The sequence below is a fragment of the Talpa occidentalis genome, unplaced genomic scaffold, assembly GCF_014898055.3.
Source record: "Talpa occidentalis isolate TD23 unplaced genomic scaffold, MPIMG_talOcc4v2.1 talOcc4.16, whole genome shotgun sequence".
Lineage (NCBI taxonomy): Eukaryota > Metazoa > Chordata > Mammalia > Eulipotyphla > Talpidae > Talpa > Talpa occidentalis.
Window position 1 is genome coordinate 67264775 of NW_023601653.1, and position 15251 is coordinate 67280025.

General features: G+C 36.9%; 1 protein-coding gene across 3 annotated transcripts; it reads left to right on the forward strand.

Annotated features, from left to right (window-relative positions):
* Nucleotides 1–2966: 2966 nt before the first annotated feature.
* CLEC7A (C-type lectin domain containing 7A) lies at nt 2967–14563 on the forward strand. 3 transcript variants are annotated; one of them, XM_054696819.1, is made up of 7 exons: nt 2967–3180; nt 3987–4010; nt 5142–5240; nt 5857–5994; nt 7396–7541; nt 8839–8957; nt 13413–14563. In XM_054696819.1, the coding sequence occupies exons 1-7, from the start codon at nt 3081–3083 to the stop codon at nt 13546–13548; spliced, it is 762 nt and encodes a 253-aa protein (XP_054552794.1). In that variant the 5' UTR covers nt 2967–3080; the 3' UTR covers nt 13549–14563. The 3 variants fall into 3 exon arrangements, with proteins under 3 accessions (XP_054552794.1, XP_054552795.1, XP_037371209.1); XM_054696820.1 differs by lacking the exon at nt 3987–4010; XM_037515312.2 differs by lacking the exons at nt 3987–4010; nt 5857–5994.
* Nucleotides 14564–15251: the final 688 nt, after the last annotated feature.

Sequence of the window (15251 nt, forward strand, 5' to 3'; positions counted from 1 at the left end):
GTAAATTTGTAAGCAATCAAACCAGGTCTTTAATTTGCTGCCCAGAAAATCAAACTCTGAATCACAAGCATGTCTTACCACAAAGGACTACATCTGAGATGGACCGAGGGAGTCAGTGGGACAAACCACTAAAAGTCCCTGAACAGTGGACATGCTGTGATTATGGAAGGGGAAGGAATGTGAGGAGGTGCAGCATGTGAAGGAAGTGGGGGGTCCGGAGATGCCTGGAGGCAGTGTGGGTGTCAAGAGTTACAGTGTTTATTTTTCTCAGCAGGGAGTGTTTTTGCGGAGACATCAGCCCATAACAATCAACAGTTGTTTGTTCTTGGTGTTACTATCAACTTCCAAGAGGCACAGAGAATTCTTTTTTTTATTTATTATTTATTTTTTTTTTTATAGAGGCATGTTATTTATTTATTTGTTTGTTTTGTTTTGTTTTGTTTTTTTGTTGTTTATACATGCACTGGGTACAGTCAGAAGCGCGGGAGGGTGAGAGAATTCACCAGAGCCAGAGCGGGGTGCAGAGCAGGCAGAAGGACCGAAGCACACTGCTGAGGGGAGCAGCGGGCGGCAGGAGAGGTCTGCGCGCCATGTGGGACCCTCCTCCGGTGGCCGGGGAGCAGCCGGGGATCGAACCGGCGCCGCAGAGGCCGCGGGCAGCTTCGCAACCCAGCGCTCAACTGCTGCGCCACCGGGGAGGCCCGAGGCACAGAGAATTCTTGTTAGATATGTGGCACAATCAATTTCCAGGTTCCTGGGGATACAGTTGGAGAGAAAATCATTAGTTGTCAGTTAAAGTTTAACCATAAGTTGGGGCATAGGGAGAAGAGAGAACAAAGGTGGTTAGTTTAATTCTGCGTATTCCTCATTTTTAGTATAGGGAAGTTTTTGTTACAAAATGGAGGGGATTTGGCTACAAGTCAAATACAACTTGGTTGTAATTTGGGACTAAAAATTGCAATTACCAAGAGCTGGAATTACCAGTTCATAAGAGTAATTGCGTGTTTTCTTCACTATTTCACCAATTAGACAGAAGACCTAGGGAATATTGTTCTGCACATTGGACTTATGATGATGATAGAGAAAAAATGTTGGTCCTTTTGGAGTTCATAAACTGAACCAGACAATAAAATTGGGTAATTTTAGGCTATAATATATGAAGGTATTTATTTATTATGTGTATGTATTGTTACTTATAGACTGTTCTCATTTACTTCTATACCTTCATTTACATTGACTCAATAAATAGTTATTGATGACCTACAAGGAATCAGAAGCTAGTCTAGGTTCTTGGAATATATCAAGTGAACAAGACAAACATGATTCTTAACTCATGGAGCTTACAGTTTTGTGGGTGGGGTGAGTCTAATTATAAACAAATCAGATAGATTCAAATAGTAGGAAGTGTTGAAGGAAAAAAAAAAAAAGCTTTGTGATTTGATCCAGAATCCAGAATGACTGGTAGTGTTCTGATTATACTCTGCTTCAAACTAGGCAATCAAAGAAGACCTGTCAGAGAGGAGGATTTATTTTGCTTAGCATAATCCCCTCCAGTTCCAAACATATTAATACAAATGGCAAGATTTTATCATTTTTTTTATAGTTGGGTAGTATGCTCCTGGATGCACCCAACCTGTAAGAAGTCTTCAGATTATTGTTGGGGGAAGTTGAGTCCAATTCCTGTTGTATTCTTTTCTCATTATAATAGAATGACTGAATGAAATCTGTCATGAAAACTGTTATCTGTATTTCATTAATTTGAGTAATATTATGAAATTGGGAGATAAAAAATCAAACATTTAGCATAATATCTTAGCTCCAGAATTCTCCATAAGCTGTTACTTTCTATCTGTGTACAGAATGGTGACAGAGTCAATGTAGGATAGCAGAAAAGATCATGAAGCAAGATGGACTTTGATCTGATTCCTTGATTCAATATTTTTGTTGGTTTCTTAAAACCAAGAAAAGGACTAAAAGTTCAATTTCTCTTTTCTTTAATTTGAAAATAATAATAATAATAATAATAATAATAATAACCACTACATAGCATTGTTGGAAAACTGAAATTCAATGGCAAAATGTGCAATGGAAATTACCTAACTCATAGTAATTAAATCAGTAAATAATTAACATGTTATGTTATTTATCCTTGACAAATCCCAAGGAGATATGTGTCTTCTCTCTGCTGCCTCCAACATTGTGGGAAGTTGAGTTCAATGTCCGGCAATGTACCTGCTTATCACAAACTATCTGTAGGTTTTCTCTATTTGGCAATGAACTTGAGCACAAGTGTTTTCTTTCCTTGTATTCCCAGCTCCTGCCAATTGAAAAGATAAGCATTTGATAAATGTTTGCTGAAGGAGTGAGTGTATAAATAAATGAATGCATATATAATTATAATGAAGCAATGCTGAATTCAAGTTTCCAAAATAGGTAGTTAGTGATGTTAACTTTAGTTGTGAGAATAATGAAAGCAATGAAGACATTCTTTTTTTTTAAATATTTATTTATTTTTATGCATTTAAGAGCTTGGGTACAGGACAGAGATGTGAGGGCGGGGGTTAGAGGATTCACCGGAGACAGTGGGGAACAGAACAGGCAGACTGACCGAAGTACACTGCTGAGGGGAGTATCGGGCAAGACAGGAGAGGTCTGCCGCACCATGTGGGTTGCTCCCTGGCCACCACACCTCGTGCTGCAGAGGCTGCGGATTGCTTCATAGTGCAGTGCTTAATCCCCTGCACCACCAGGGAGGCCCACATTCGTCTTTTTTATCATTATTATGTATTTGGTCTAAAACAAAGTTCCATTTGCTATGTTTTCTTATAATTTTCTTAAGAATCATCATTCTCAGAAACAGGATCTACAGATACAAATGGGAAATTACCTCAGCCTTGTCTGCATTTCCTGCTTTGGGTAGCTGGTTGGACTACTTATGCTCAGCTTACTCCTCCTTATTAAGCCAATGCCCATCCCACACGATTTGATTTATAGATTCTCTTTAGTCCACAGTGGGTTGTCTTAGGAGAAGAGAGGGAAGAGCACTCCAATGAAACGCCAATTCACATTCTCAATGAGTGATGGATGACCAGGCTCAGTTAGGAAATTTAGATGAAGATGGATATACTCAATTAGATTTCAGGTCCCGAAGCAGCGCCAGACCTGTGGCTTCCAAAAAAGGTACCTTTTCTTTCTGCCTTCAAAATGCTTATTCTCACAAACTGAAACATGAAAGTGGGGGAAACTGGAGAGATTTGCTATCTGTAGGACTTTTATTAATACATTTTTAGCCATTTTCTAAGTCACTGAATATATTTTGTTCTTTTTTTCACGACAATCATTTGGTGACTGATTATTAGTATTTAACTTTATTAATGGCAGAAAATATAATTTCTCTCTTCTATACAAATAAACACTTAAGCCATAAGGATCTGAAATAAATGTTATGTAATGTTATGTAAAAATGAAAGAATTTCAAAAGGAATGACTTGCTATTTGTTTGAGAGAAAGGAGTAGATTGAAGAATGGAGGTCAGAGAAATTTAAAGTAGTGCCTATGAACAACATCAGGATATAGTGGGGGGAAAGGTGGCGGATGAAAAGATAGAAGACAGGAGAGGGAAAAATCAAAGTAATGATTTTGTGGGGAAGGTCAAAGGGAAGTCAGAAGTCATAGGGTTGAGTATCGCGAGTGTAATGTTTAAGAGATTGAATTTTTTTGTGTAAGAGATTGAATCGGACTTTGTCTTCTTTGACTCTCATTTGGCAATTCTCTATAATGTTCTTACTGCTTATTTCAAAGGCAGAGTTATGTTTTGGTATGGTGAGGCTAACATAAAATGAGTTCCCTGTTTTTGAGAAAAAAATACTCACTGGTTTTGCCATCAGAATCTGCTCTCTTCTGCTTTCTGGTAACTCACATTGCACAATTATTTTCCTTTCTATCACTTATGCAATTCCTTTCTTGGGCAACCTGTTGGAAATGAGTGGAAAAACCGGATGGCGCAAGAGGTAGGGAAGTATGTGAGTGTTTATGTTTGCATGTGGACTGTGAATTACCTATGTGTTGTTCGTCTCGGAACTAGGTGCTTTTACATGTATTAGCTCATTAAATTCCCACAATAACCTTTTAAGCTGTTATTACCCCAGTTTTTCAGATACAAAAAAAAAAAAGTAATTTACCTCAGGTTGTGCAACAAATAAGTGAAAAGGGAAGACTCCTAGTCTCTCCCAGGAATGAGTGGAATTTTAAGGATCGTGGTGGGTGGGGGCAGGAGGAAGGTGTCAAGACCTACAGATGTCTATGTGGAAATGAAGTTAGGACTCAAGTTACAGTTCCAAACTTGAAAACATATGCTAACAGTGGGGGGAATTCGAACTCTTATTAGATGAGTAGATTATCTGGGTATTGTACAGTATGCTACAGAGTTTGCCATATTTTATTTATTTATTTATTTATTTATTTATGATAAATCCGAGCAAGTTAACATTGTTTTTATTTATTTTTTTTATTTTATTTTTATATTCCCCAAACAATTGCAACACCTTTATTTTGACCCCAATCCCTCCCCACCCACCCCCCACCCCTCATAAAGTGTCTCTGGTTCATAGTTGTTTATTGGTTATGATTTTCACTTTCTTATAGATATTCATTTTCCTGGTCCCTTATTTAAGTTTTCTAGATTCCTGCTATGAGTGAGACCATCTGATATTTTTCTTTTTCTTTCTGGCTTATTTCCCTGAGCATGATCCCTTCCAGTGCCATCCATGTTGCTGCAAATTGCATGTGTTTAAGATTTATTTATTTATGCAAGCACTGGGTACAGTCAGAAGCACAGGAGGGTGAGAGAATTCACCAGAGCCAGAGCCGGGAACAGAATAGGCAGAGTGAGAAAATACACTGCTGAGGGGAGCAGCAGGCAAGGCAGGAGAGGTCTGTTGCACCATGTGGGACCCTTGCTGGCGGCTGGGAATCGAACCAGCGCTGCGGAGGCAGAGGCTGTGGGCAGCTTGGCAGCCCAGCGCTCAACCGCTGCACCACCAGGGGAGGCCCTGAGTTTGCCATATTTTAATGAACTAATAATTGAAGTGCTCCACAATCCATCATGCTATTTCTTTGTCTATTTCCCTTTGACTCCTCAGGAGCTTGTGCTGTATCTCTTCCTTGGCGTGTTATTGCTGTGACTTTGGGAATCCTGTGCTTGGTAATAGTGGTGATAGCTGTGGTGCTGGGTGTCACAGGTGAGTATTGGTTGAGAAGATGAATCACAGAGACATCTAAGAAGCATTGATAACGTGCCAGGTGCTCTTTTAAGAACCTGGCATGCAAAATCTTATTTAATCTGTATCTTAACCCTTTTGAATTGGTACCATTAATTCTTGTTTTATTCATAAGTAAAGTGAGAGACTGAGAAGTTGCTTCACTTTTCTAAGCTCATAAACTAAGCTCATAAGTAAAGTGAGAGACTGAGAAGTTGCTTCACTTTTCTAAGCTCATAAACTAGTTCACAGTGGGCCCATGATCAGAATTTTAGGAACTCTGTCTCTAAAATTCATCATCTTAACTACATTGCCTTACTACCTTCCTAGAATAATTGGTTTCAAAGCTGTGGGATTCCCAGAATAAGTTAATGGAAGGATACCAGTAAGGGAAGAAGTATAATATGGTGCTTATCTTCCTAATGAAACACAGTCTCTGAGGCTATAGGTTATTTATTATTCTCAAGATTTAAGGAAATTGTTTTGTACCTGGTCCTTCATTTAAATTTCAGCAAAAGTATGTTTTTGGGGATTTTAATTTTCAAACATAATAGAATGACCATTTTCCTATCACGGTGACTGTTGTTGGCATATGAAGCTACTTGGAGATCCAACTCAGGGAACCTCCCAGCAGAGAGTGGCCAGTTTCCACCGAGAAATAAAGAGAAACAACAGCAACCCACACAGTCATCTTCAGAAGACAGCATGCCTCCTACCAGGACTCTCCCAAGCACAGGCAAGGGCAGAGATAAAGTATTTATAGACTCTGATTCAGGAAGGTCTATTATTGGTGCTAAGTCCGAGGGGAAGAAGGTAAAGAAAACCTTTGCATGCAATGATTGTGCATTTCAAAGAAAAACACATTTAACAGTATTATCTCACTCTAACATGTTCCTGTCGTGTTATATCTACAAAATGATATTACAAATACACTAGGCACTTGGCTGAATAACTGTAAGTTGGATTTCTTTTTTTAACTCAGTAACTAATTTAATATTGGTTTTGTGTTTAGGTCTATGGGAGATTGCATAATTTGATGTGAAGGGAAGAAACGTGCTTTCTCCCTTTAAGAAATTGACACGTAAAAGTGATATAGATAGAATAACAGAGAGGACAACGGAAAGGAAAAATGGGAGAAGAACAATAAAAGAGGAAAACGTTGCCAAGAATTATCAGGCTAAATAAAATACACTTTGTCTTTTTTTTTTTTTTTAATTATTTATTTATTTATACAAGCACTGGGTACAGTCAGAAGCGCGGGAGGGTGAGAGAATTCACCAGAGCCAGAGCGGGGAACAGAACAGACAGACTGACGAAATACACTGCTGAGGGGAGCAGCAGGCACAGCAGGAGAGGTCTGTTGCACTATGTGAGACCCTCGCCTGGGATTGAACCGGCACTGCAGAGGCTGTGGGCAGCTTCGCAGCCCAGCGCTCAACTGCTGCGCTACCAGAGGAGGCCCTAAATAAAACACATTTTGAATTATGATATAACATCAAACACATTAGATACCCCACAGATAAATTTCTGAAAATACTAGTTAAGTTGGTTTTTTTAATCATATGATTTTGTTGATTGCATTATATTTTTGTATACACTTGACTTTTATTTCTAATTGTGTCATATACATAATAACATTTTTACATCTCTTGTTTCACACCTCCTGACTATTTCATCAAAAAGCTAAAAATATAAACCAGAAATACTTTTATAATGTGAATAATTGCTCATACTTTTTTTCATTTGGGAAGTTGCATTCTGAATTGGACCTAGTACTTGTAGATTAAGTCAGCATGAAGTTACTACAAACCTCAGTGATGATTTTGAGTTGATTTACTTCATTATCATGGAGAAGGGGAGTTCTGGGCTGAAGTTGAAAGACTGGAAGTAAAGTTAAGAAGTAAAAAAGGGTTGATTGTCTAAAACATTATTTATAGTTACTCAACCTATTTATTTTTATTTTCAATGAATGAAGAGATTCTAATATAGTCTCTTCTATAAAGTCCTATCCCTGTAGTTTAGATAAAAATGAAATGTATTAATGACAATTCATTCTTTATTAACTGTTCTCAAGATACATGGTATTTGCACTGATGTTATGAATATGAACCTTACCAAAAGTATCTTTTCTTTCTAGGATTCAGTAATTGTCCCCCTGAGTGGATCATATATGAGAACAGCTGTTACCTACTCAGCACACCTTTAACTTCCTGGAACAAAAGCAGAAACCACTGCTTACTACTGGGCTCTAATCTCCTGAAGATAGACAGTTCTGGAGAACTGGTAATGTAGCAGTAGAATTCAGCTCTAATTATCTGTGGTCTATATTGAGGAAAAAAAAAACAAACAAACAGATGTAGATTCAAAGTTGTGATCATTTTCCCTAAGAGAAATCCATTTTTAATATTCTCCATACTTACGATAACATTAAAAAGGTAAACTATATCATACATGCTTTTTAAAATTTTATAAAGTAAACACATCTCATGCTAAAACGAATCCTTTACAAAAGACTCAAGATTGCATGACTGTAATAATCTGACCACTACTCATTTTTGTGGGTTTAGATTTCACTTTTTTACATTTGGTGGAGTAAAATAGAAAATTCTTCCTCTTGTCATAATTCTCAAGAATGACAGCAGCAAAATAATGTACATCCATAAATGCTCTATTCTTTGCAAAATTCTGGGAAAGGCAAAGAGGTTGAAAAGTAAACTTTCTGCTATGGTGTTCATGAAATTTGTAAGAAAAAATAGTTAAATGCCTGGTATTGGCAGGAATTCAGAAAGAGATCCTTATAAACACAATGTTTTGCAGAAAAAGTGGGACTTATAATAAAGGTTAGAACTCAGGTGGGCTATAAGAAGGGTTTAATAATTAGGGGATTTTCTACACTATAAATCTAAATAATCTCTAATTTCTGCCACTACTTTCAATACATTCAATTTCTTGGTTTCTGTCCTGTTTTACATTGTAGTTAACATTAAAATTAATGGAAATAGACATACAGCAAAAAATTAATGGAACTGGAAGTCAGGTTTTAGACCCTGTAATTACTAAATTGTGCTATATTTATCAACAATTCAATTATCACTAAATCCCAGGTTACTTATTTATAAGACATGTAATAGGGTTGAATTATTCTTAAGTTGTTTTCTAACTCTGAGAAGCATTTTTGACAAAGGTCATATCAATTTACATTTTCAATTTGAGAAGAAGATAACCATCTATTATCCATATAAATTGCCTATAAAATCTGTTGTCCTTAGATGTGATGAAGTAAGGTTGAATGAATTGCTGTAACAATTTTGACATTCTGGATCATATTTTATTGGAAAAGCAAATACTAATGACTCTGAAGAAATGAAATATGCCTTTTCAGTCACTCAATGGCATTTTCTCTAGATGGATGCCAAAGTTTGCACACATCTAGGGTGATTCAATCTTTGGTCTAGCCCCATGTCTGTAACTAGAGTCTCTCTCTGTCTCTTTCTTTGTCTTGGTCTTTCTAGGTCTATCATCTTTGTCTCTTTACCTCTCTTTGTCCTTAATGTGTATTTGTATTTTTATTTTCCTACAGCAATTTATAGTAGAGCAAGTGTCTTCCCAACCTGATCAGTCATTTTGGATAGGACTTTCTCGTCATCAGAAAGATGGACCGTGGCTGTGGGAGGATGGTTCAACGGTCTCCCCTTCCTTGTAAGTATCTGAAGAGACAAAGCTTCACCTCCTTTCTTAGAGATTATGTCAAGTATTTAAGCATCTGATTTGTTGGTAATGTGTAAGAAGGAGAAACAGAAAGAGATAGTGATGGAGAGCGAGAAAGAGTGAACCAGGGAAAAATAGTAGAGAGGAATTTGCAGTCAGAAAATGCTGAGTAGCCTCCTTCCATTACTGTCATCACAAATGTTCACTTGGCTTTCCTACCAGGAAGACATTTGCTATCAGTTTGAAGTTGGCTGGTAAGTGGCAATCACCGCTACTCAGTGTAAGTGAGGGTCTGAGCTTGGGCTATAGAGTCAGTTCTGTTTGTGGAGTCAATGATTGTTTCACTTACTGTGTGAGAGAGTTGTATATGGGACTTTAACATATCTCTCTGTGAACCCCACTTTCCACATTTGTAAATGCAAATAAAAGCAACCCACTACCTACCTCTTAAGATTTTGAAATAAATGATATAAAAATAAACCCAGCATAATCTCTTCCGTATGGTAAATGTGTAATATATGCCATTTATTTTCAAAACAACCACATTACACATTTTTTCAAGTTATTTTAAGCCTATTTCACATTTGCATGATTATAAATTCTTCCCCTAATTTCTTGACTTATTAGTCAAGTTTCTCCAGAGAAGATCTATATAGATTTCCTGTTATTCTGTTTCTCTGAAGAACCCTGACAGATAGATAGACAATGAGGAAGAGTTTGTAGATGGAGACTTATTTTGAGGACTTGGCTCATGTGATTAGGGAAACTGAAAAGTCCCACAAGGTGCATATACAAACTGTAATCCAGTCCAAGTGTGAAGGCTGGAGAGATGATGGTGTAACACTCTCTCCTGGGGCAGGAGACAAGCTGAACTGAGCTGTCTCAGCTCAAGCAGGGAGGCAAGAATTCCCCCTTCCTCCTCTTTTTTGTTTTGTTTGACCCTCAAAAGCTAATTTTGTCCACAAACTCTCTCACAAACACAGTAAGAAATCAAGTTCTATCCAGGTGTGGGCAATTAAGTGGACACATGCAATTAACCATTACAAAGTGCTGAAGCCTTTTCACTGCAACTGCCATTATTTTCTTTTTAATATTGCTACAATAGGGAATTATACTACCCTTTTAACTTTCTACTATTTGTGTGTGTGCTTTTTAAAAAAATTTTAGCAGGTGCGCTTTTCAATTTAATTAGTCTTCTCAAAGAAAGAACTCTAAGCTTTGTTGGTTCTCAATCTCTTTTTCTCTCAGTGTCTTTTTAAAACTTAATTTCTTTCATTAATTTTGGTTCTAACTTTTATTATTTCCGTTCATTTTTTTTTTTTTTTGGGGGGGGGAGATACTTTTTGCTCCCATCTTCCCCCTGCTGGCAATATTGTGTGTTGAGTTTGTGATTCCTTCTGTAATTTCTTCTACAGATGCTTGACTTGTGAAGGTCATTCTTTTTTTCAAATGTGTGCATTTAGGCTATAATTTCAATGTAAATTTATTGCCGTTCAGCTTAAAGTATTTTCTAATTTCCATTGTGAGTTGCTATTTAACCCACAAATTACTTAGAAATGTGTATTTTAATTTATAAATATATGTTTGCTTCTATCCCTTCCTTTCAGGTTTCAGTTTCATTCTACTGTGGTCAGAGAACATACTCAGTGAGATTGCAATTCTCTAAGCTTTATGTTTTTCTTCCCAGTTGAGAGAATTGTATTAAATCTACCACTGTTAATTTACATTTACAACTCTGCAAATGTTTTATTTGATGTATGGAAGCTATGGTATTAAACATACAGATTTGGAAGTGTATATTATAGGCATACAGTCTATTCCATGCTACTCTTTTTAATATTACATTTCTCACTGTTAATTTGAAGCTTAATTCCTTTCCTAACCTTTGACTGATTACTGTAGAGATTATCATGTGTATTCTTCATTCATCAAAATTGAATATTAATTGGCCTTTATAATTATTTCTATAAAAAACCAGAATATTCCTTTACTCTGTTTACTCCCCAATTTGCATGCTATTATTTTTGAGTATTTTAATGAAGACATATTTTTACACATTTAAAAATTTTATAATCCCCTCACACATTTTAATATCTCTAAAACTGGCAGATATCTAACAATTGATGGCCTTTTATAATCACTGTGGGCCTGAATTAGAAATTGAACTCAGTAGGATTAGCATTTGTTTCTACCATTCAAAGAAAGGTACCATAAACCTGAGACTGCTTAAATGAAATAATACACTTGGGCATTTTTAAAAAAATATTAGTATTATGGGTTAAGATAAAAGAACTGTTTGAGTCCCAGCGTGTGATTCAACATTTCTGGGAGATACTTTTTGCTCCCATCTTCCCCCTGCTGGCAATATTGAGAAATGCACTTATCAAAGTTAACTTTTCTGCTTGGCAGTTTTGTTTTTCTTATATCTGTTTCAGAGCAACCCTTTCTCAGTTTCCACAGGCTTATCTTTTTTTTTTTTTAAAGATTTATTTATTTATGCATACAAGAACTGGGGTACAGGCCAGAGATGCGGGGGTGGGGGTGAGAGGATTCACCACAGACAGAGTGGGGAGCAGAACAGGCAGATCAACTGAAATACACTGCTGAGGGGAGCAGCCAGCAAGTCAGGAGAGGTCTGCTACGCCATGTGTACCACCTCCCTGGCCGGGAATCGAACTCGTGCTGCAGTGGCTGCAAATAGCTTCATAGGTTGTGTCTTAACTCCTTGCACCACCAGGGAGGCCCTATTATATAATTTCAATTTGGTGTTTTCTGTAATCTACCCTGCCACTATTTATAATCCCCAACTTTCCTCCACATTCTCAATATTGTCTTTTAACTCCTAGACGAAATAAGTAGTTATTCTAATATTTGTGCTTGATAATTCTAGTTTTATACTCATGCATATCTGTTCATACCATATTTTTCTATTTTTCATTCATATTGATTTATTTACATGCTTGATTATGTTTCAGTGCGCTTAATATTGGATCATAAATGTTTGAGAATTAATTTAAAGTTTACATGTTTCTAGCAGACACCATTGTGAATAAATAGTATAAGGTGAATATTATCACGTACTTAACATTTAACTACTTCACTTCCACTAGTCCAAGCACAGAGATTTTATTTAACCACCTTGATAAGATATATTTCTTAGCTTTTTTTTTTTAAAGATTTATTTATTTATACAGATAAGAGCTGGGGTACAAGCCAGAGACGCAGGGGGATGAGAGGATTCACCAGAGACAAAGTGGGGAACAGAACAGGCAGAATAACTGAAATACACTGCTGAGGGGAGCAGCGGGCGAATCAGGAGAGGTCTGCTGCACCATGTGGGTTGCTCCCTGGCTGGTCCTGGCCAGCCTGGAATCGAACTTATGCTGCAAAGGCTGCAGATTGCTTAGTAGTGCGGTGCTTAACCCCTTGTGCCACCAGGGAGGTCCCTATTTCTTATCTTTTTATAGTTCTTATTTGTCTCAAGTATTCTTTTGTTTCCTTTTAAACATGTAACTAGTGGACTCTTTCTAAAATTACAAGAGTAGGTCCAGATAAATATTTAGTTATATTGCTACTTCTTGGTTTTCTGGTTGGCAGTAACTTCATGTAGTATCCATACCCCAAAACTTTTGGGCATCAAGAAAAAGTTTTGCAGAACACTTGTCAGATTCTTTCTGAGGCCTTGTTCAAAGCTTTCATGCTCTTAGTCTAGTCATTTCTACAGAGGAATTTTCAATCTTCCAACCTTAGGGTCAAGAAGAGAGAGCTATCTAAGAAGAGTACCTGCCCATAGCTTTAGCACTGAAGTTCAGTGATGACATTTGAACTTAGCTAATTAGCACCATTCCTTCAAGAAACTCAAGAGCAAATAGAACAGTCACACTTTCACTTACCCATGACAATATCATAATTTCTATCATTGTTTTGTAACATAATTCTGCTTTGCAAAGCATTACAATATATAGGATTCCCCCCATCATTAAATGGCCACAGCTTGTGCAATTTTTCATTTTGTTCTAGTTCACTTTTAATAATTTTATTTCTTCTATTCATTATACACACACATAATTTCATTAAACTGTTGCTTTATTTGATAAATATACCTCTTAGGTAAGAGGTTGAAAATTAAGTAAAGAATTTTCTACTGAATATTACATGGTTTTTATTTTTTCTCAGAAGCTCTAGTTAATTTTATGCTAATAGTAATATATCTTTTAAAAATATGAGTCATTTTTCTGTCTTGATTAATAGGCTATTTTGTTGACCATTTGACCATTGTGTCCTAAATTCAAGGCTTCTTTTCCCATAATATAGACATTTCAAAAAATAGAGACACTTCAGTAACTCTTCACTAAAATTCTTACCAATGTGTTTCAGCATTGCATAGATAGTAGATAATAGTCCTTATATTTGTTATAATCACCTCACTGTATTTTATTTTAACAGGTTTCAAGTCACAAGTACAGAGACCCAGGAAAATATCTCTCACAACTGTGTATGGATTCACACATCAATCTTTTATGACCAACTCTGCAATGTGTCCTCACACAGTATTTGTGAAAAGCGACTATCAAAATATTGATGTGTACGTAGGGGAGGAGGCTGGCCTAGAGGAACAGACAAGTATGTAAGATAGAAGAGAGGGTAGAAAACAAAACAGAAAAGATTCACATTAGTGGCCAAAATAGGTTCTGAAAATATCAAGAAAACTCAGTCAGCTTTAATCTTCACTGAGACACAAGATGCAAAGACTGTGATTTTTGCATCTATCGACTCTACTGGTAGGTCTACATATGGAACCAGGGGGCTGTACTTGAATTTCCATTCTACCCTTGAGTAAATGCCCTTACGTGTTTACCTGGGATTAACCACAAATCCTTGGTATTCAGAGGGATCTTAATGTTTGGTTATTTTTTTGTCTTCAAATCATGTCACTGGAATGTAGTTTCTCTGTTTCCAGCAGTAAGTCAGACACAGGCAAAAAGCAAAATATATGTCTGAATAACTAAATGAAGAATGAAAAAAAAACTTCATGAAATCATAGTTTTTATTTTTTTTAATCGGGGCAACCATGGTTGTGTTCAAAATTTCATTAAAAAGTAGCAACTCTATCTTGTTTTCTCAATTAAGTAATCCAAAAAGTATCAGTGCCTTCCATAATAGGATCTGGTAAAATGTGATATTGTAGAGAAACCACTCTTGGAAGAAAGATTTTATTTTGAATATGTTGTCCATCAAAAGGAGATCTGGTAATGAGTGTAAAAAAGTAACCAAGTCTATTGACAGAAGTACTAACATTTTGAATTTATTGATTTTTATGATTACCTTTTGGCAATTTTAATAATTCTTCAGTCAGTAATTTCTGTAAAAATGTATTATGGTAACCTAACTCTTTCCTCATGTCATGATTTGCTTCTTATTTTCTCAAACTTTCCCATTGGTGCTGTTATTATTTCCAATGGAGATTTCCATTGGAAAGGCATTCACAGCCTTCCCAAGCTTATTAATATATGAACAGAAATTGTATTGAGGTCCCTGGCTTGTACACTTTTAAATGAGTTTTCACATGAGTTCACTTTAATAAAGAAAAAAGTTTATCAAAGAACATTTAGCCTCCAAATTATGTGTTGTGTATAACAAACTCCCACAATTTGACCTCTTGCTTCAAAATGATGATGCATGAACAAGAAGCAGGTACAGTAGCTTTTTTTGTGTTGAACAATAAACTTGGGGCTGAGAAATGTTTTTTAAGTGTTTTTTACTTACGCATACAAGAGCTGGGGTATAGGCCAGAGGTGTGAGGGGTAAGAGGATTCACCAGAGACAGAGTAGGGAGCAGAACCAGAGTATTGACTGAAATATACTGCTGAAGGGAGCAGCAGGCCGGACAGGAGAGGTCTACTGTGCCATGTGGGTCAGCTGAACTCACTGCAGTGGCTGCAGAGAGCTTCATAGGTTGCGTCTTAACCCCTTGCGCCAACAGGGAGGCCCCAGGTGAGCATTTTTGAGGCTGATCTGTCACCCAAGACCAAGTGCCTTTGGTCCAGTCACTTCATCTGGCTGGACTTCCACCTGTTTCTCAACAAAATGAGAGTAGAATCAGTTGGATATCCACCAAAGGACGCTTCAGCTGTCATTCCAAGAATACGAAGCCTTGTACTGTGCCCTGGAGAGAGGAAGGGGCTCATCTAGCAGTGTCTTCTCTTTTCAAAAAGCAGCAGAGACTTGCACACAAGCTGAGTGACTCAGCCAGTGCTGAATGGGTAAGGACCTGCCACATTCCTC